This window comes from Dromiciops gliroides, chromosome 1 (genome assembly GCF_019393635.1).
Source record: "Dromiciops gliroides isolate mDroGli1 chromosome 1, mDroGli1.pri, whole genome shotgun sequence".
NCBI lineage: Eukaryota > Metazoa > Chordata > Mammalia > Microbiotheria > Microbiotheriidae > Dromiciops > Dromiciops gliroides.
The window spans coordinates 704,824,539-704,846,862 of record NC_057861.1 but is presented as its reverse complement, the minus strand read 5'-3'; the positions used below and the strand labels follow the sequence as shown (position 1 = coordinate 704,846,862).

General features: G+C 41.8%; 1 protein-coding gene across 1 annotated transcript in view; it reads left to right on the top strand.

Moving 5' to 3' along the window:
- The window catches only part of GRIP2 (glutamate receptor interacting protein 2), a 409,705-nt gene that overhangs the window by 327,482 nt on the left and 59,899 nt on the right, over positions 1-22,324 (top strand). The window contains exons 10-14 of the mRNA XM_043977635.1: positions 3,827-3,952; positions 6,673-6,825; positions 9,159-9,345; positions 14,701-14,846; positions 18,781-18,861. Coding sequence (XP_043833570.1) covers positions 3,827-3,952; positions 6,673-6,825; positions 9,159-9,345; positions 14,701-14,846; positions 18,781-18,861 — 693 coding nt within the window. The remainder of the gene's footprint in view (positions 1-3,826; positions 3,953-6,672; positions 6,826-9,158; positions 9,346-14,700; positions 14,847-18,780; positions 18,862-22,324) is intronic.

The window sequence follows — 22,324 nt, the reverse complement described above, 5'->3', positions numbered from 1 at the left end:
AAAGAAAAACTAAGCTAGAATCTTCTCCTCTAGACCTTCTCAAATTCCATTGATCTTAATCTCCCTTCCTACTCACTACTTCATTCCTATCTTGGACAAATGTTTGAGTACCTTAGAGTGTGGTGTCAAACTCAGATAGAAATAGAGGCCACAAAACCATAGGTAAGAAAAAAAAACATAGGGAAGGATTCCTGCAAGCTGAATGTTGGCTTAGTTTCAAAATGCAATGTTTTACCTATGGTTGATTATATTTCTATTTAGTTTGTTAAATATGTCCCAATTGTATTTTAATATGGTTCAGGCTACATGTGGGAATGCGTGTTTGACGATTCTACCCTAGAGCTTACAATACTAAAATGTTTGTGTTCAGAATTAAGGAAAATCCAGCAGAGAGGAGTGTAACTTCATCTCTGCTTCCATGGAATTTACAATTCAGAAGTTGGGTAAGATCGAAAAAGAGCAGTGGAAAGAGCCTTGGATTTGTAGGCAAAGGACCTAGTTTGAAATCGTGTCTCTGTCACTAGCTATGTGAACTTGGGTAAATAATAAAAACAAACAAACAAACAAATAAACAAACAAACAAAAAAACAAAAACCTTTCTGTGACTCAGTTTCCCCATCTGTAAAATGAATGAGTTGGACAAGACTTCTCAACTCTAACAATGTGTGAGCTCTAGATGCTTACAGAGAAAGCTCAGTTTCTTGAGATGATGCCAATTGTGAAGACTGATTCTTCATATTGGCAAAAGGTTAATTAAGAGAAGCCTGGTGGTCATGAGACCTATGGCATTTTGTATTTGGAAAGCATTGTGGTGTAGTAAATAGGACAGTCGACCTGGAGTCCAGAGGACTTGAATTTGAATCCCTCCACAGATGTTTACTAGTTGTGTAATCCTAGGCAAGTCAATTAACCTCTATTATTTTCTTATCTATAAATTGCCTTATTTGTAAAATGGCAATAATAATGGCACCTACCTCAGAGGGTTTGTTGAGAACATAAGATGAAATTACAAGTATACAGATATAATATATATGCATAAATAGTTGTATGTATGTATTAGGTCTGTATATACACACATATATATGTATATGTGCATATACATACACAATTTTAAGGTGTCCCAACATCTTTGTGTAGGTTTAATCCAGTTAACAATATATGTGTTTATATTAATGATATATAATGATATGTGTGTATATAGATATGGATACATTTATGTATAAAGTATCAAGTGATTTGTAAACTTTAAGTGGCTTTGTAAATATTAACTATTATTCTGAGTGATGTAGGGAAAAGGTCTGTTGCCAATCATCTCTCCATTGAAAATTCAGGCTCATCTAGATGGATCACTTATTACTGACTATCATAATTTGGTAATTCTCTCTCTGGGTCAGTGGGAAGCAAAAGAACAAGCCCTAGATAGGTGACAGAGTTTGAGTCCACTTTTGGTTCTGCTCCAGTTCATAGGGTAACTTTGACAAAGATACACCCCCATGCCTTGGCTTCCCTTTCTGTAAAATGGAGCTCTCTTAGAGATACAATAAGAGGCAAGGTGACGAGAGACTTCATAGTCAGGAAGGGCTGGGCTCCGGTACATCCTCTGATATGTCCCAGGTGGATAACTTTGGGTGAATCACCGAATCTCTTAAATGCCCCAGGAAACTCTCCAAGACCATTAGTTGCACAAAACAGTTTTTGGTCTTCCTTGGTAGAGGGATTTTCCTCTACAGGAGTTCTATGCACAAATGAAATCACAAGTAAGTGGAGGGGGGATGGTGATGGCTTTCAAGTACCTCACCAATTCTACTATTCATAGAATTATATACCTATATACATAAGATACCTCAGAGATCATCTCATTAAAACTCCTCATTTATGGAAGAGGAAACTGACTTGTCCAAGGTCACACTGATAAGTGTCAGAGAAGAATTTGACCCCTAGCCCTGTGACTCAGCCAGTCAATAAATATTTATTAAGCTCCTACTATGATCTAGGCACTGTGCTAAGTTCTGGGGATGCAAAAAAAAGAGGCAAAAGACAGTTCCTGTCCTCAAGGATCTTATAATCCAACTCGAGTCATGGTTTGTTTTTCCATTGTATATATCCATCAAGCTCTCTAGCTGTCCTCTCCTCAAGGTAAACCAAGGTTTTATGTGTGGTTGAGTTGGAATGAGAATCACCTTTGACTTTGATCTAGAGATATCAGAAGGGAAAGGAGAGAAGAAGAAACAAAAGAAATAGCAACTCCAATCTCTCTGGGATTTTAAAATTTATTAAACACTTTGCTCACAACAACCCTGTGAAGTAGGTAGTGCAAGCAAGTATTTATTCCCATTTTACAGATGACAAAAGTGAGGTTTAGTGACTTGCTTAAGGTAAAGAAGGTAGTAAATACCAAAGCAGAGACTTGAACCCAGCTCCTCTGTCTCCATATCTGGAGCTCCATAGAAATATCTTTCCCTTGCTCCATAATCCATACATGATATTTTTAATGTTCAAAAATTCTGTCCTACCTAGCACCTCAAGATTTGATCTGTACAATGATAAACTCACTTTAGGGAACAGAACATACTTTCCAGGGATCATAACAGTGTAGGAAAGTCAACTTTATCCTGAAGTCTCTTTCTTGACCCTATACTAATATGGCAGTCCCATGGGCAAATGACTTTAGTTTTCTGAGTCTTAATTTCATCACTTGGAAAATGATTGAATTAGGCTGAATTACATCTGTTTTCTTCCAGCCCTAAAGTCTTTGATTCTGTGATCCAACAGTCTTCTGAGAGGCAGTGTGATGGGACAAGTGACCTCTACTGGGATTCAGGAGGATCAGGATTCTATCACTTATGACATTCATTACCTGTGTGACAAGTCACAATTTCTCAGATCCTCACTTTTCTCTTTTTTTGGGGTGGGGGAAGGGTTAAGTGACTTGTCCAGGGCCACACAGCTAGTAAGTGTCAAGTGTCTAAGGCTGTACTTGAACTCAGGTCCTCTTGAATCCAGGGCTGGTGCTTTATCCACTGTGCCACCTAGCTGCCCTGATCCTCACTTTCCTCATCCTCAGGAGAGGTTTGGAGTATAATTACCCCTGAGGTCCTTTCCAGATTTCTATAACATGATCCTAAGAAAACTTGGGGGAGGAGGGTCATATGATTGTCAGACATTACTTAGGGTGCACAGATGTCTCACCAAAGTTCTCATGGGCTGAGAGAAACCTGATTAGAGAATCCTACAATGTAAGAGCTAGAAGGAGCCTTAGAGATGCCCAAGTCCAGTTCCCTCGTTTTACAAATGAGGAAACTGAGGACCAGAGAGGGAAATTAATTTACTCAAGGTAATGTAGGTAATAAGTAGAAGAAGTGAGATTCAAACCCAGTTCTGATTCCTAATCTGTGGTTTTTACCACTTTACCACACTGGAAGGGGTTGGGTTTATCTGAGCATTTTGATATTCAGGAGCTAGAAAGAACCCCCCCAAATGGTCCACCCCATCCCAAGCAGTTATTTGGAAAAGCGTGGGGTGGGTGAAAATGAAGGAGGTAAAATCTCTGAGGAGACAAACCCTCTTTGACCCATCCTTTCGTCCATCTCTCCTAAGAGGCCCAAACCAGTAGCTTAAGGATGAATTGTCAATTGGGATAGTTACTTCTGCTCTCTCTGATTGGCTTTCCCTCAGGTTGTATAGCCCCTAATATCCATACCATCTCTCTCTCTCTCTCTCTCTCTCTCTCTCTCTCTCTCTCTCTCTCTCTCTCTCTCTCTCCTTTCTCCCCTCTGCCTGTTGGGTCTCTCTTATCTATCTTGTATCACTTGTGGTCTGGACACAGTGAAGGTGCAGAAGAGTGACCATCACCACTGTTGGGATCCCTGTGTCAACTACTGCCCCAGCCACCATCCCAGCCATTGCAAGACACCCACCTGGAATCAGCCCTCCAGCCAGGATTACTGCAAACGTAAGAGTTTGGGCCAACCCTCCGATCTAGACTATGAGAATCAGGACCAGTAGCAACTTCATTATTTTTCTCTTCCCCTCCTCCCCAGACCCAGGCAGTAAACCTGGATTAAAAAGTGGAATACTCATCCATTTGGAAATGGCCACTACTCAGGCCAACTCAATGAACATTTCTTAAGTACTAACTGAGTATATGTGTAAGGCACTAGGTACTAGAGATACAAGAATAGGCATCCTTCCTTCCCTGTTAGAACATAGGCTCTTTGAGGTCAAGGACTGTCACACTTTTGTCTTCATTTCCCCAGCACTTAGCTTGGATTCTGGCACACAGTAGGTCCTTGATAAATGCTTGCAGATGGACCAGTTCTTCCAGTGGGGGTTGGTAACACATCCACAGATATGTATTATACAGGATTGAGCATAGGATCCTAGATCATCTCACACGTATAGCCAGGATTTGAGCCCTATTTTATTTCCCCTTTACCACACCACCATTGTCATTCACTTTAGTCATTTCTGAGTGCCTTTGGCAATTTTAGTCATCCTTTAGCACCTTATTCTGTAACTGGGGTTATACCAACTTAAAACAATCCAATTCCTGTTCTCGTGAAACTCCATCTAACAAAAGAGTGTGACTCCTCTACAAATGGCAATAATTGGAGTGCAACATCATAATTCGATCCATTCCACTAATAATAATAATTACAACAATATGATAACTAACATTTACATAGCTCTTTAAGGTTTACAAAGTACTTTTCATATATTATCTCATTTGGTCCTCACAACAACCTGGAAGGTAGGTGCTATTATTAACCCCATTTTACAGATCTGGAAACTAAGGCAGATAGAAGTTAAATTACTTGCTCAGGGCTACAATTGTCTGAAGCAGGTCTCAAACTCAGATCTTCTTGACTGCAGACCTAGAGTTGTATTTGCTTGACTCAAAATGAACCAAGGATTTACTAACTTTTTTTTGGATCCCATGCTACTTTGGCAATCTAGTGGAATCTATGGACTCTGCAAAGTCATGTTTTTACATGAATAAAATACATGGGACTGCAAGGGAAGCCAATCAGATTATTTTTAAAAATGACAAGCTCACAGACCCCAAGTTAATAAGCCCAGTCTAATGAGGATCAAGGACTGTGCTAGGCACTAAGAGAATTTCAAAGTTAGGTCAATTATGTAGCTGCTACTCTCATGGGGCTTATAGTCCAGTCATAATATGTACATTGAAGAGGTAGAAAGGGAAAAAAGAGCATAAAGCTTCAGGAAGGAAAGGTCATTCATGACGTATGACTAGGAAAGGCTTCTTCAGGAAATGTCACTTATATTTGAGCTAGGTTTTAAAGTATGGGTAGAAATTTGGGGGCAGCATAAACCAAGGCAAGGGAGTAGGAAATGGCACATTTGGTTTATGGAAAACAGTTAATCTTATTTTCAAAAATTGAAATAATTACTTTAGGAACAGAAGGGAGAAAGAGGTTCAACAATAACTCGGTGTTTATGGTCACTCTACAATAGCAAAACGTGGTGCATGGTGACATGGTACACCCCATGTCAGAGAAGTGATAAAAACCCAGAAAGCTCCATCTTCTTGTTATGTCAAGGAAAAAAAGCGTGGACATTCCTGAGCTTTGATGTTCTTATACTATTAAGCCCAAGGTGACTTAAGATCAGAAAAGGGGAAATATTTTTAACAAATTGTGAACATCCTGATGTTCTCAATCTTTTTTTTTTGCATTTTTTTAATTTATTTTTTTCCGTTACATGTAAAGATAGTTCTCAACTTTTGTTTATACAAGCTTTCCAATTTCAGATTTTTCTCCCTCCCTCCCCTCCCTCCCCCCTCCCCTAGACAGCAGGTAATTTGATATAGGTATATATATATATATATATATATACACATAATAACATTAATCCTATTTCTGCATTAGTCATGTTATAAGAGAAAAATCAGAGCAATGATGAAAAACCTCAAAATAGAAAAAACAACAGCACCAAAAACAAAAGAAATAGTATGGTTCATTCAGCATCTATACTCCACAATTCTTTTTTTTTTCTTGGATTTGGATCTCCTCTTCTGTCATGAGTTCCCTGGAACTCTTCTGTACCATTGCATTGGTGAGAAGAATATAGTCCATCACAGTAGATCAACACTCAATGTTGATGATATTGTGTACAATGTTCTTTTGGTTCTGCTCATCTCACTCATCATCAGCCTACACAAGACCCTCCAGGTTTCTCTGACCTCTTCCTGCTCATCGTTTTTTACAGCACAATAGTATTCCATTGTATTCATATACCACAACTTGTCTAGCCATTCCCCAATTAATGGGCATCCCCTCAACTTCCAATTCCTTGCCACCACATAAAGAGCAGCTATAAATATTTTTGTACATGTGGGTCCCTTTCCCCTTTCCATGATTTCTCTGGGAAAAAGACCCAAAAGTGGTATTTCTGGGTCAAAGGGTATGCACAGCTTTATCGCCCCTTGGGCATAATTCCAAATTGCTCTCCAGAATGGTTGGATCAGTTCACAGCTCCACCAACAATGCATTAGTGTTCCAATTTTCTCAATCTTTTTTTTGAATGAATGGGTCCCTGTTAAGGCCTTGGAAATATGGAGATAGGTGGGGTCCAATCAGGTATGTTACAGGGTTGGGGGCAGGTTTGAACCTTTACATATCATTCAACTATGGTTACCTTTCTCCCCAGCTCTGTCTGCGGCCCCTTTCTCCTCACCAATGCTGAACGCTCATGGCTTCTCTTGCCCAAACTCGAGCACACTACCTCGGAGCACCCAACCCATGAGCCCCCGGGCAACCATGATGAGAAGAAGACAGAGAAAAAAGGAGTACAAAAGTTCACGTAAGGAAACTGACCCCAAGTAAACTTGTGTTTTTCATTCACTTATCCTCTCTGGTCCTGAGTTTCCCTATCTCTAAAATGAGAGGATTGGCCTAGACATTGTCTAAGATTTCTTCCAGTTCTAACAAATTATGTTTGAAAGTCTCTTTTATCTCCTACATTTTGCATTATAAGGTCTCTTCCAATTCTTGAACATTTTGTGTCTTAAATCCTCTTCTAAGCCTGGCATTTTGTTTTCTAAGGTCTCTATTTTATACTTTATTCTATAATTTAATGTCCTTTTCTGTTGAGCTACTCTGTTGTAGCTCAGAAATTGTATGAATCTAGTCCTCTCCCCACTTTCCACCACTAATTGGGCTATCTCTCCAGATTCTTTGCTCTCTTCCTTGCCTGTCACCCCAGGGCAGGAATCTGGGCCTGCTTTTTGGGACTATTTATTGTCATTATTACTTTTTAAGATTTCTTCCCCCTTGCTCCTTAAAAAAAATTTTTTTTTAAATCTTGCAGGTTTAAACATAATACAAACTAGGACAATTTGAAGTCAAGCCAACCAAAAGTTATCTTTGTGGAGCAGGAAAATAAGGCACCTGAGAGGAACTCACTGTGATGATTGGGCATTGAATTTGGCTCAGAGTATCCTGGTTCCATTTATAACATAGTGTTATTAGGAAAATGCATTCTAAGACCAAAAGAGGAATGCCAGGAATATGTATCTTTCTCAACCCTGCCTGCCTATGACATTTACTCTCCCTAAAATAGACTCTGAAGACTTTACTGTAGGACCCAGAGTAGATACTTGAGAGGGCAAAACTGGGACCAATGGGAGGTGTGTGCAGTCATAGAAAGGCAAATATTTTGTCTCAGCGTGAGGAAGAACTTCCTCACAAGGAGAGTTGTCCAGTCACAGGATAGAAATACCTGGGGAAATAGTGAGATCCCTATTACCAGAAGCATCTGAACAGAGGCTGGATGACTGCATGACTAGGAGGTTGGACAAGACAACCTCTAAAGGACCTTACAACCAACAATTTGCTGGTAAATTTTTTATCAGCCAACAACTCTAGGGGGAAAATGCCATATGCATGACACAGTTTAGGTTTAATCTATATTAATTTCTCCAACCCTTTCTTAAGACTAGACAATCAACATAACAAATCAAGCTCTGATTTGCAGTATCAACCCATTTCAGAGGTTTAAATGCTCCCACTAAAAATTTAGCAGTTCACTCTCTTCAGCTGGTATGAGTTGGCTCCAGCACACCTCAAAATGAATTCAGAGGACTCTCAACAATCGGACAGTGGCTGTTGTCCTTCTTCCTATGCAAGGTATATTTGAAGATAAAGTCTCTTGTGAAAATGATACCATGCATATATTCACTATTTTTCCAATGGGACCTCAAATACTCTGTCTCTGTAGGTCAATGTAGATTGGCCCAAACTTCAGGCAGCAAGGTGCAATGGGGAGAGTATTGACTCTGAAATCAGAAGACCTGATTTTGAATCTGACCTCTGACATTTACAACTTTTGTGACCTTAGGAAGTCACTTAACGCTCCTGAGCCTCAGTTTCTTCATCTGTTGAATGAAGGGCTTGGATGATATGAACTTTGCTGTCTCTTACAAGTCTAGATCTATTACATTCATTAACTATGTATCGCTCAGCTTAGGAGACTGGCATAGAAAAGGGATTCTTGCTTTAGATGGGGATTGGATTAGCTGACTCCAAAGGTCCTTCCAATTCTCAGGTTCTGGGATCTGCTGACTATAAGGCGTCCCCCACCTCTCTTTACCTCACTCTACCCATCATTGTCCTTCTGAATGACAAAGGAGAAGGGGAAAAAAATAAAATAAAAAGGAGAATGGGAAGAGGAAGAGAATAAACATTTCTAAAGCACCTACTATGTGCTAAGCTCTTCACAAATATTCTCTCACTTGATCCTCATAACAACCCTATGGGGTAGGTGCTATTATCCCCATTTTACAGGTAAGGAAACTGAGACAAATTGAGGTCAAGTGACTTGCCCACAGTCACATAACCAGTAAGTGTCTGAAACCGGATTTAACTCAAGTCTTCCTGACTCCAAGTCCAGCACTCTATCCTTTACTCCACCTACCTGCCTTCCAAACTGTAGAAGCGTTCATCGAGGATGTTTCATTCTGAGAAGGAATAAAGGATGGTAGAAGAAATGATTGGTGTAACAAAAGGAAAATAGGCCCAGTGTCTAGATTCCTCTTAAATGCTTGGAGAGGAGTAGCCTCTGATCAGTGAAAGAAACGTCCCCATCAGTGTCCTGGTTTTCAGATGCTAAAGGAATCTGTTTTTCTATTTTTTCAGTGTCCCTTGCCTCCAGCACTGTGGGGCCTGGTGGCCAAATTGTGCACACAGAAACAACAGAAGTGGTCCTTCGGGGTGATCCCCTGAATGGCTTTGGACTCCAACTCCAAGGTGGAATCTTCGCCACAGAAACCCTGTCCTCCCCACCTCTCATCCGCTTCATTGAGCCCGACAGCCCTGCTGAGAGGTTAGACCTATCCCTCAGGAACCAGAACCAATCCAGCTTTCAAACCAGCAAGTATTTCTCCAGCCCCAGCCCTGCTACCGGAGGCTAGAGGGAAGAGAAGAAAAAGAAGGCACTAGAATCCCAGGCCCCTGTCCTCAGGCAGCTCAGAATCTAGCTAGTCACACATAGAACAGAGATAACATATAATCAGATTCCAACTTGAAGGGTTGGAGTAGGAACTGGACCCCTAATATTAATGATATAAGAAATTCTCTCTTCTAAAAAGTATATTGGGGGGTAGCTAGGTGGCACAGTGGATAGAGCACTAGCCCTGGATTCAGGAGTACCACAGACACTTGACACTTACTAGCTGTGTGAACCTGGACAAGTCACTTAACCCTCATTGCCTGGAAAAAAAAGTATATTGGAACCTTCTCTGTTAAAAGTTTTAGGGAGGGGAAGCTACGTGGCGCAGTGGATAGAGCACTGGCCCTGGAGTCAGGAGTACCTAAGTTCAAATCCAGCCTCAGACACTTAACACTTACTAGCTGTGTGACCCTGGGCAAGTCACTTAACCCCAATTGCCTCACTAAAAAAAAAAAAAAGTTTTAGGGAGCTGCCTGGAACATTTAGAGGCTAAGAGACTTCTCCAGGGTTTTGCAGCCAATATGCATCAGGGGAGGACTTCAACACAGGTCTTATGTGCTATGGGGGTGAGGGAGTCCAGAAATGAATGTGGACTAGAGTTGTCAGTGAAGGAATCAAATAGGAGGAAGTTCTTCATTTGGGCCTTTAATGCTGCCTAGGACTTAATTAGGGGGAGAAGAAGGGGAACAGCACTCTAGATAAGAGGGATGTTCTGAGCAAAAGTGTTGAAGTGGGAAATAGTTTTAGATCTGTGTGGAAACCATCCTGAGTGGAGCAGAAGATGGATATAGGGTAACTGAGGGATAATTAAGTAAACAGATAGGTTTGAAAGAGCAGCTAGGTGGCACAGTGGATAGAGCACCAGTCCTGAAGTCAGAAGGACTTGAGTTCAAATCTGACCTCAGACACTTATTATCTGTGTGACCCTGGGCAAGTAACTTAACCCCAATTGCCTCCAAAGAAAAAGACAGAGAGGTTTGGTTCGATTTAAAATTGGATATACGAGCATTAAACTTCCCCTTTTAACTTTTCCCTTATATATCTCCCAGACCACTAAGAAAAAGAAGCCTCTGAGCTTTAATCAGTGAGGGATTCGTTTTTATCGTTTGGGAATTAATTAGACAACAAAAGGTGATACCAATTAGGGAGATAGGAAAGTAGAAATACAAATGAATAATCTTAGATCTAAGCTTAGTCTATATTCCTTTATAAAACTCACCGAATCCCAAACTGCCTGCCAGGCTGAGAACCAGCACCGAACACCAAAAGCGTGCGCCACCATGGCTAAGCTGAAACGCCAGAGAGAGACCAAATTTCCGTTCCACCCTCAGTTTTAAGCTGGCGTCCCGGAAGTTCGTCGAAGTCTCCACCCCAAAAGGGAGGTCCTTCAAAAGCCACTTCAGTAGCGTGTGCTCAACTCTCAAATGATTCAGCTAAAACTTCCATTTTTTTACCACAGTTCAGAGCTTTGAGTGCCAGGCTGAGAGGATCTGAGGCTTGATCCAGTAGGCCCTAAAGAGACAGGTCTCTCTCTACATATCACAATCCTGCCAGCCGGACTCACTGGGAAAGAGACTTAAGTTGTAGGAAGCCCTCAGTTTGGTTTCAATGCAATTTGCAACTATAATGGGCTTCTCTCTCAATTAAGTAGAAAAGGCTTACATTACATGAAGGATGTCCCAAAGTCTTCTCTCGGGATTGCTATCACACAACTTCTATTGGGAAAGCCAGTTAGTTCTACTCCCCCAGACTCCCCAGACTCCTAGGCCAAGTCTGTCTTCTGGAAGAGAGACTTGTTAAGTCAACTTACTAGAGAAGAGGGAGGTGTGTGTGTGTGTGTGTGTGTGTGTGTGTGTGTGTGTGTGTGTGTGTAATGTATACTTATCTGTGTATGATTTTGAGGAAAGTTTGCTTCTGAGTGTGTCTGTTGGTAAGTATGCTTGCCTCTGTATGTCTATGTGACCAGTGGTCTGTGTGTGTGTGTGTGTGTGTGTGTGTGTGTGTGTGTGTGTGTGTGTGTGAAGAAATAAGATTGACCAGACAGATTGTGGAAGGGCTTGACTCTCAGGTCAGAGCTTAGTTCTTAAGTTTTAACCAATTGTCATCTTTTACATTTTTGGAGAAGTTTAATGGGCTATGCCAGAGACCAGGACTTTGGGGATTCAAATCTCCCTTTTCCCGGCAATCACCTGCCTAAGAGAGTATAGCTGTGACTTCGAGACTTTCAAAGCCCTTAATCATTGTGCCCCTTATCTCATGCAGTAGTAGGCCAATCACCTTTCTGTGAAGTCATTGTAGTTGTGAGCAGCACTGGGAGGAAGCCAATCTCTGCTCCAAGCTGGTGCCCAAAGGACCATGACTAGATGCCTAAAAATCCTGAAAAATCAGCCAAGCCCAAGACCAGACTAATGAGGGCTGGGCCTGTCATTCTCCTAGGCTGTTTTAGCCTCATTCCATCTCTGTAGACTCATGGATCACTTCACCTGAAGGACATGACCAATTCTCAAAATGCCACCCTAGACAGACCAGACATAAAAGTATCAGATTCTCCAGGCAGTGTAGGAAATCAGACCAAGTGACCTACCATGAAAACTAACTTATAACAATTTGGAGAAGCCTCCAAGATACCACAGAGTGATGGAAAGTGCCTAATTGCTCATCTTGAACTTGGCCCTTGATTCTATTCAGTCTCTGACCGTAAGTCAAAAGACTTGATTTTAAATCCCAGCTCCACCTGTGTGATTCTTGGGCAAGTCATTTCCTCTTTTCTGGGCGTCAGTTTCCTCATTTGTAAAGCAAGGGTGGTGGATGAAATTATTGCCTTGAATGCTATGATCCCTCTATACTCTGGGGCCATAAGATTAGAGATTTAAACCTTGAAAGGAACTCCTTGGTTTGAACCTCCAGTCCAAGCCTCTCACTTCCATGATTGAAGGCAGCAGAACCCATTGGTCCAAATAGTCTGTATTGAATGTGTGTGTGTGTGTGTGTGTGTGTGTAGACAGGGGAGAGGCACTGCCTATAGACATATAAGACTTTTTATTCTGACCCCTGGATATCATTCAAAAAAAGACTCAGTGAGTTATTGACTACCTGACATGGACACAGATGAGCCTGTGCCTCTCAGTCTCTCTTTCTGACCATGCTGCATTAAAAAGCACTAAAGGTGTTGTTTTCTTTTTGTGGGGCAATGAGGGTTAAGTGACTTGCCCACGGTCACACAGCTAGTAAGTGCCAAGTGTCTGAGGCCGGATTTGAACTCAGGTCCTCCTGAATCCAGGACTGGTGCTTTATACACTGAGCCCCCTAGCCGCCCCCAACATCATAGTAATGAAAATGGCAATAAACAAGCATTTGGGAGACCCACAGGATTGGATACTTTTAACACAAGTTTAACACAAAACAAGTAAGTTTCCTCTCTTTGGACCTCAATTTCCCCATCCGGAAAATGGAATCTTTGTACTTGATAGTCTTCACCATCCCTTCCAGAACTAAAATGAAAAAATAAAAAGTAGACTCAAGGGCTGTATTGGCTAACATTTCTATACCACTTTAAGGTCTGCAAAGGGCTTTATATTTATGGACCAACTTGAGCGAGGTGAGCACTTTTAATTATCCCCTTTTAACAGAGAAAGAAACTGAAGCTGAGAAGTGATTTGGTCCAAGATGATGATGACAATGACCATAGCTAGCATTTATATGCTGTTTTAAGATTTATAAATCACGTTGCATATGTTGTCTTATTTGATATTTAAAAAGCAACCTTGTGAGGTGGGTGCTATTATTATCCCCATTTAATGAATGAGGAAACTGAGGCTGAGAGAGGTCAAACAACTTACCCAGGGCTATACAGCTAGAAAGTATCCAAGGCAACATTTGAACTCAGGTCTTTACTCCCTCAGAAGGGAAAAAGAAAGAGGGAAGAGGAGAGGAGAGGAGAGGAGAGGAGAGGAGAGGAGAGGAGAGGAGAAGAGAGGAGAGGAGAGGAGAGGAGAGGAGAGGAGAGGAGAGGAGAGGAGAGGAGAGGAGAGGAAAGGAAAGGAAAGGAAAGGAAAGGAAAGGAAAGGAAAGGAAAGGAAAGGAAAGGAAAGGAAAGGAAAGGAAAGGAAAGGAAAGGAAAGGAAAGGAAAGGAAAGTTTAATTTAAAAGCAGAAGTAAAAGTTTTCTGCTTTTGTTATCCTTGGGATTTCTTATCCTCATTCCCAGCATCACATTTATGATCCCCAGTATAAGCAAACCAGGAAGGCAGGCTCAGACCGCTGTCATATGGCAACACCAAGCCAACATGGGCAGATGGGTCTGGTCAGCTTTTGACACAAGTATTTGTCCTGTTCCCATTGAATCTCATGGTTGAAAGGCACCTCAGAGGTCATTTAGTCCAACCCATACCTGAACAGGAAATTGTCTCTGATGAGAAATCACCCAGCCTTTGAGTGAAGATCATCAGTGGGGATTTTGGAGTGGGGGACACCTATTAGACTATGACTCCTTGAGAGCGAGACTGTTTCTTTGTATCCCAAGAGCTTAGCACAATGCCTGGCACAAGTACTTAATAAATGTTATTTGACTGACACCACCCAAGGCTGCAATTTGCATAGTGTTAGCTTTCTATCAAGACTAAATTTACCAGCAAGGTATAGGCATAAAGCATATTAATAATGAAAATTATCCAAACGTGAATAAGAAGACTTTTTCCAAACTGTCTATTCAACAGCTTCCTAATAAATTTTTCTGAAAGTCAGTTTGGTAAAGTGGGAAGAGAAATTAATGCAGAGTCAGAGGACCTGGAGTCAAGTCCAACCTTGGTCATTTACTCAAGGGGCATGGGGAGGGGAGGAACTCCTCAGATTCTCTGGGTGTCAATTTTCTAGAAAATGAGCACGTTTGGCCCAATGGCCCACACATTCTCAATGACCCTCTGTGGACTGGAATGTTGCCTTGGAAGAGTATAGTATTGTGATGAGAGCCCTGGTCTAGGAGTTAGGAACCCTGGGCTCTCAACCCAACTCTGCCAGTAATTTGCTGTGTGTCTGTGGACATATATTTTGTCCCCACAAAGGCCCCTCTCTGGGTCTCAGCTGTTTCTAGTCCCACAGTGGGGCTGGAATGAGAGGCCCCTGAAGGTCTTTCTAAGTATAACACTGATCCCATCCCATGTTCTTTGTCTTCCACCTTCCCTACTCTCACCCAACTCTTACTGCACACCATCCTTATCTTTGGGGATTCCAGATGTGGCCTGCTGCAGGTTGGAGACAGAGTACTGTCCATTAACAGCATCGCCACGGAAGATGGCACCATGGAAGAGGCCAATCAGCTCCTGCGGGATGCAGCGCTCTCAAACAAAGTCTCCCTAGAGATTGAATTTGATGTAGCAGGTAACCAGACCCCTTATACTTTAATATTTCTTTCTTTCTTTCTTTTTGTGGGGCAATTGGGGTTAAGTGACTTGCCCAGGGTCACACAGCTAGTAAGTGTTAAGTGTCTGAGGTCGCATTTGAACTCAGGTCCTCCTGAATCCAGGGTCAGTGCTTTATCCACTTTGCCACCTAGCTGCCCCGCCCTTATACTTTAAGCATGTTTCCAAAGGTGGGCCTCCTATGTGTTAGAATTCACAAGGAGGATCAGATTTTCTGGCAGGGCTGTCCTTGATTCCATGACACCTGTCATTTCTGCCCCACAAACATATGTTCTCTGTCCTCTCCAAAGGTTCTCTCAGGTGATCCCAAAAAAGGAGATTGTAGGACCATATAAAGGATATGGGGAAAGTAGCTAAGAAACTTGGTTTCTAGTTTCTAGCTCTGGTACTTACTATCTGGATGGCCTTGGGCAAATCACCAAATCTCTTTGAACCTCAGTTTCTTCGTCTGTAAAATGTGGATAAATGAATTCTGTCCTATCTACCTTATTCACATCCCAAGCAATATTGAATGTGAATGCACATTGGAAATATATATACATACATATATATATATATAAACTGATCTAAGGGAGGGGGGATGGGGAGAATAAGCCTATTAGTACCTACTATGTGCCAAGTAGTGTGCTAAGTGCTTCACAAATATTTTCTCACAACAACCCTATGTAGAAGGTACCTATTATTATCCCCACTTGATATATGAGGCAAACAGAAGTTAAGTGACTTGCCCAGGGTCACACAGCTAGTAGGTGTCTGAGGCAGGACTTGAATTCAGGTCTTCCTGACTCCAGGTCCAGCTCTTTAGCCACTGAACCATCTACTCGTCTATTCCAAGGACCTATTCATAGCTTTACTCTGTTACTTAAGATAAGACTATCTCTGCACAAAAGGGAACGGTACAAAAAGATGTGGTGAACTTTCTCTCTATTGACCAAGCATCTCAAATTATACTATTCTCCTGTTGGGGCAGTGCTCTCCCTTGAACTGAAGGCATATCATTAATGCTCATAGCATTCTAGGCCCCAGCCTTCCAGGGTTTAATATAGCCTCTTATCCTAGGACAGCTGGTGAGGCAGCTGAGTGGTTATTATTAGGCTGGGTAGATTCCATGTCAGTTCAGTGCCCTTGGAACCATTGGATATCTTGGATATGTTGGGTCACCTCATGGCCACAGAGGGCCTCATGATGTCACACCGTAGGTATTCTAGGGGAGCCAAATTAGGGGCCTCACTTAAAGGTGGATCTTCTTAAGGACCAGGCTAGCCATGAGGGACCATAGGACCTCTGGAGTACCCCAACCTTCATTCATTCAGCAAATATTTATATGCATCTATTATGGGCCAGGTGCTGTTCTAGGTGCTGGAGGTACAAAGACAAAACTGAAACAGTCTTTTCCCTCGAGCAGCTTATAGTCTATTGAAGAGGGAAAATACAAACATGGATAAGTAACTACAAAGTAATTTCCTGGTGTCCAAAGAGGACATTAGCAATAAGTGGAGGGGGCTATCAGGATAAGTCTCCTATAGGAAGAGACACTTGGGCTGAGACTTGAAGGAAGTTAGGGATTCTGAGAAATGGAGGTGAAGAGGCGTGCATTCAAGGCATAGGGGACAATCTTTGCAAAGGCATGAAGATGGGAGATAGAATGTCATGTATAGGGAATATTAGCAGGACAGTTTGCCCAGAATGTAAACTTTCTCCCCACAAAGAATGTGGTAAATTCTCCATGAACCCAGAGTGGAGTACCTTCAAAGCCTTCCCTCCCTCAGGGAATATTTGTGAATGACAACAACTAGGAAAAAAATATACGAGAAAGGATGATAGATTAAAAGGAAAATCTTCCTAACAATGAGAGCTATCAAGAAGCTAAATTGGTGGCCACACACAATAGTGGGCTATCCATCCACCACTGGAGATCTTCAAGAAGAGAGTGGGTAGTCACTTGTTAGGTATGTAAAAGGTTATTCTTTGGGGCTTATAAGTTAAATTAAGTGGCCACTGAGATACTTTCTTCCTTCTGAACTTTTTTATTTCTTTTTGTGTGTGTGTGTGAGGCAATTGGGGTTAAGTGACTTTTCCAGGGTCACACAGCTAGTAAGTGTCAAGTGCCTGAGGCTGGATTTGAACTCAGGTCCTCCTGAATCCAGGTCCCGTGCTCTATTCACTGCATCACCTAGCTGCCCCTGAACTTTTTTATTTCTAAGGATTCCAGAAAGAAGATGAAAAAAATGGTCAAAAAACAATAAAGTGAAATTTAGCCAGAATAAATGTAAAGTCCTCTATTTAGGTTCAAGAGATCAATTTAAGGGTAGGATGAGGGAAATGTGACTTAATAGCAATTCATGTGGAAAAAAGGATCCTTGGAATTTTTCTTGACCACAGGCTCAGTATGAGCTACAAATGTGAAGCAGATGTTTATTTTTTTTAAATCCATCTTAGGGTGACCATAGAATGTTGTCCCGTTGTGCTCTGCACTGGTCAAACTCTGTCTGGATTGGTATGTCTAGCTCTAGGACTTCATTCTGAGAAAGATATCGACAAGCTGAAATAAATCCACAGGAATGTAGCAGGATGGGGAGGAGTCTGGAAACTATATGAAGGACAGTTAAAGGACCTGGATTATTTTGCCTAGGGAAATTAAAACTCATTGGGCTAGTCTGGTCTCTGTCTTAAAGTGTGGCAGTGGGAGCATCCTTATCTTTGTAGTTGCAGAAAACAGAACTAAGATGATGGGGGGCGGGGCAGGGAGGGGAATGACAGACAGATTTCAGTTCAACATATGCAAAAACTCCCGAGGACCAGAGTTGTCCAGCTTTTATAGTGGTCTGAAGGCAAAGGCTGGAGGACAGTTTGTTGGAATTAGGGTAGAGGAAATTCTCAATCAGTTGTAGCTTGGACTGGTTGGCTTTTAGGTCTTAGATTCTGTGATTCTAAAAATCAACTCTAGTGTCCCTGAGGAGATCAGACAACTAGAAGAGTCTAGAATGTCTTCTAGTCCAGACTCATTGGGTGTTGGATAGGTTGGAATAGAGGAGGTGGAGGTGTTGTATGAGACTCTTAAGTTCCAGAGTCCCCACACTCAAAGGTTGAAATATTGAATAGAAGGAAGCTAATTACAAGGGGACCCTTTTTGGAGGAGCTGTACTTCTTGAGCCAATACTACATGTAAGCAAAGTAGGTGGCTGATTATGTAATGTTGTTCAACAGGACTTGAAAGGTCCAGATAACTCCAAACAACTCCCTGACTGAACTGCTACAATGCCTGAAATATTAACATTACCCCCTTTGGACTAAATCTTTGTAAGCTCTAGGTAAAGTGCAGATGTTATCTGAGAGGGCTGACATATTCTGCCATTATCTGCCAATAGCACTTCAGCTTGGATTACTTATAGGCTGTAACTAATCGCCTCTATCCTCTTAGATCCCCAGCTTCCTTTAACGTTTAGTTCATGTGCCACCCTATGCGGGAAGCCTTTTTATGATCTCCTTAGTTGTTAGATCCTTCTGCTTTCTCTTCAAATTATCATGTATCTAGTTGCTTATTTCCATGTTGTATGCCCCCAGTAGAATGGAAGCACCCTGAGGAGCAGGGACTATTTTGCTCTCTATCTCTGTATCTCAGCATTTAGCACAATACCTGGTACATAACAAGAATTTACTAAATATTTGTCCAGGTGAGCATCAGTTTCCTCTTCTGTGAAATGAGAGGACTAGATTTCATTATCTCAAAGATTCTTCGCAGCTATAAATACAAACAAAAACAAGAACATTTGGGGGCCAAAAGTCAAAGGGGTTTGATTTTCTTGACATGAGGGAGTCAACACTGGTCCTGAATGATTTTTAACTAGTGTTCAAATTGCTCTGACACATCGGTGCATCTGTGTCTTTTCCAGAGTCAGTAATCCCAAGTAGTGGTACCTTTCATGTGAAGCTGCCCAAGAAGAGAGGAGTGGAGCTGGGAATAACCATAAGTTGTGAGTATCACTTTTCTTTTTCTCCTGCAGAAGTAATTTGACATGAACTGGAGTAAACCACCTCTGTTCTTTTTTTGGGGGGGGGGGGCAATGATGATTAAGTGACTTGCCCAGGGGTCACACAACTAGTAAATTGTCAAGTGTCTCAGGTCAGATTTGAACTCAGGTTCAAATCAGGTCCTCCTGAATCCAGGGCTAGTGCTTTATCCATTGTACCACCTAGCTACCCCCACCTCTGTTCTTGGGACTAAATCTGGTCCCCAATCTGTAAACTGGGAGGTTGATTCCATGATGGTCATTGCCTTTACAATTCAGAAAATACTTTCTTTTTAGTAGGATGCTATAGTTATCTCATTCAAAATCTCTGAAAGATTTCAGGATAAAAAGCAGATGGAAAACTATGAATGACAATCAGCAAATTAGTATTTCAGTAGAGAGGAATGACAATCCACTTACTTGCCCATTGGGTAATCAACAAAGCATGACAAGGATTTACTTGTATTCACTTATCCCTGAATCTCAACATCCTTCCACCTCCCTGCATCTTTTTCTTTCTATACCCCTCTCTTCCTTTCTATCTGCCTTTACCTCTTTGGCCCCCTCTTCTTCTCCTTCCTTTTCATTTTCCCTGTTTTTATGTCTCATGTGTCTTCCTCTGTTGTTTCTCTCTCCTTCCTCTCCATAAGCCTGTCTCTCTTCTCCTCCCTCTTTGTGTATTTTTCTCTACTTCTTTCCCTTTCTTTTCCTACCTTTGCCCATTTATCCTTTCCCTCAACCAGCCATAATGTTGAAAAGTAGTATTTCTTGGGGGCAGCTAGATGAGGCAATGGATAAAGCACTGGCCCTGGATTCAGGAGGACCTGAGTTCAAATCTGACCTCAGACACTTGACATTCACTAGATGTGTGATCCTGAGCAAGTCACTTAACCCTCATTGCCCTGCCAAAAATAAAAAAGAAAGAAAAGTAGTATTTCTTAAAGTATTGGTTGTATGCATGGAGAAGCACTTTAAATTTCTTGCGTTTTGTATATATGAGTTAAATAATTTATTATTTCCAGTAGAAAGGGGGGAAATGAATTCCTTCAAACCTGTCCCCAAATTGACATTTTAAAAAAATTATTCTTTACCCTTGATTGATTTTTCCTCCTTAGAGGCTGTGAACCCAGACAGAAAGCAGATTCCTTCCCTCCTGCTTTATCAGGGTACATGGAAAGAACTTCATTGGATCCAGGAAAGCAGAAAGGGGAAACTATTCCAGATGCAAGAGCAATGGGGGATGGGAGGCAGGGGGAGTGAAGAGGTACAGCCCCCTCCCTGGCTGTGTCCCCACTCTCTTGCTTTGAACTTGACCTCTTGTTGTATTTCCTTATTTCCTCCAGTCCCTCCTGGGTACAACCTGTGCCTTATGTATACTCCATGAGGACAGGGAGCTACCAAGATTTTTATCTCTTCCAGTGTCTTTGTCAGTGCTTTGTCCTTAATAGATTTTTTTTTTTTTTGGTGAGGCAATTGGGGTTAAGTGACTTGCCCAGGGTCACACAGCTAGTAAGTGTTAAGTGTCTGAAACCGGATTTGAACTCAGGTCCTCCTGAATCCAGGGCTGGTGCTTTATCCACTGCACCACCTAGCTGCCCCCTTAATAGATTCTTAAAACAAATGTTTGGATGGATGGAAGGATGGAAGGATGAATGGATGGGTGGGTGGGTGGGTGGGTGGACTCTCCATCTCCCAGCTCTCTGCCTTTGATCCCAGGGTCTGGAATGCTCTCCCTCCACACACCTGCCTTTTAGAATCCCTGGCTTCCTTCAAGACTCAATTCAAATAGCACCTTCTGCAAGAAGCTGTTCCTATCCTCATACCCCACTGCCCTCAGCTGCCAGTAGCCTTCTCTGTAAGGCAAAGGGTTTTAACCTTTTTTGTATCATGGACCCCTTTGGAAGCCTTGTGAAGCCTATGCACCCTGCTCAAGTTGTTTTTAAATGCAGACAATAAAATGCATAGGATGACAAAGGAAAACAATCAAGGTAAAATGTGGTCATCAAAATATTAAAAAGCAAAAGCAAGTTCACGGGTTGATCTAGAGTATCCCCAGGCTTTTAAATAGTCTTGCCACAGAATTTTGGCTTCCTTACATGGAGTTGCCCTCCTCCCCCTCCCCATTTCCCTGGCTAGGTCCAAGCAGCAGGACTCTGACAATATCAAATGACATCTCATTTTTATCTCAGAATTAATATCCGGTCTACAGAAAAGTTATTAACTTCACCCTGAGCCAGAGGAAAGGAATTTGATGGCTGGTCAGATGAAGGAGTATGTTTTCCTTGCTCAGACTTCATGGTTCAGAGGAGCCAAGGGTCAGCTAGGAGGCTTGCCTGTTAAAAGGGAATGAACTCAGGGGAAGCTAGATGGCACAGTGGATAGAGCACCAGCCCTGGAGTCAGAAGAACCTGAGTTCAAATCCAGTCTCAGACACTTGACACTTACTAGCTGTGTGACCCTGGGCAAGTCACTTAACCCTTATTGCCCTGGAAAAAAAAAAGGAATGAACTCAGGATGTGGGTTCACCTTAACGCGTGAGGACAATGATGCTTCATTCCACAGAGTTGGAACAAACTTCATACATCATTTATGGAGGTGATGCAGTAATTGGAGTCATGGACTCAGAGTCAGGAAGACCTGAGTTCAAATGTAGCTTTAGACACTTACTAGCTGTGTGACCCTGGGCTAGTTACTTGACCTCTGTTTTCTTCAAGTTTCCTCATCTGTAAAATAGCATCGACCTTCCAGGATTGTGAAGATCAAATGAAATAATAATTATAAAGCACTTAGCACAATGTCTGGCACATAGTAAGTTCTCTATAAATCTAAGCTATTATTATTATTAATAATAATAATATTTATTATTGTTCTTGTGGTTATTATTATTATCAGAGGATGCTAATAATAATGAAACCTTTTTTTTCTGAATGACTCCCAGTTATTGTTAGGAATTTCAGTGATTGGACTGGGATTTGATACAGTGGTACATACCATCAAAGGCTGCTGAGATGTGCAGGACTGTTTGCCCCTGCCCTAAGTAGCCACAGATTATAGTGCTTTTAAGAATGTTTGTGTCTGATTTTTGTAGTTTTTTATCTCCTCCCCCAGTATCAGGTTACTGTGGGCTGTCATTTGTATGATTACAAGGATGCGTGCTCCTAGGTATGAATGTCTTTTCCCCACCACTTCCTAAAAATGTGTTGCTTCTATTCTGTTAGGGGCTATCTCCCAAATAAAATTGTGTGTATCCCCTAAGATTTCTTTTCTCTTTAGAGCTAGGAGACTCAGAGGACCCAACCCCTTTTAGATGAAGAGACCCAAGGAGGATTCAAACTCAGATCTTCTGATTCCAGAGCCAGTCTTCTTCCCCATGTACCAGCTCCCTTCAAACCTATCAGAGTCTGTAGTCATCATCTTCCCTACAAAA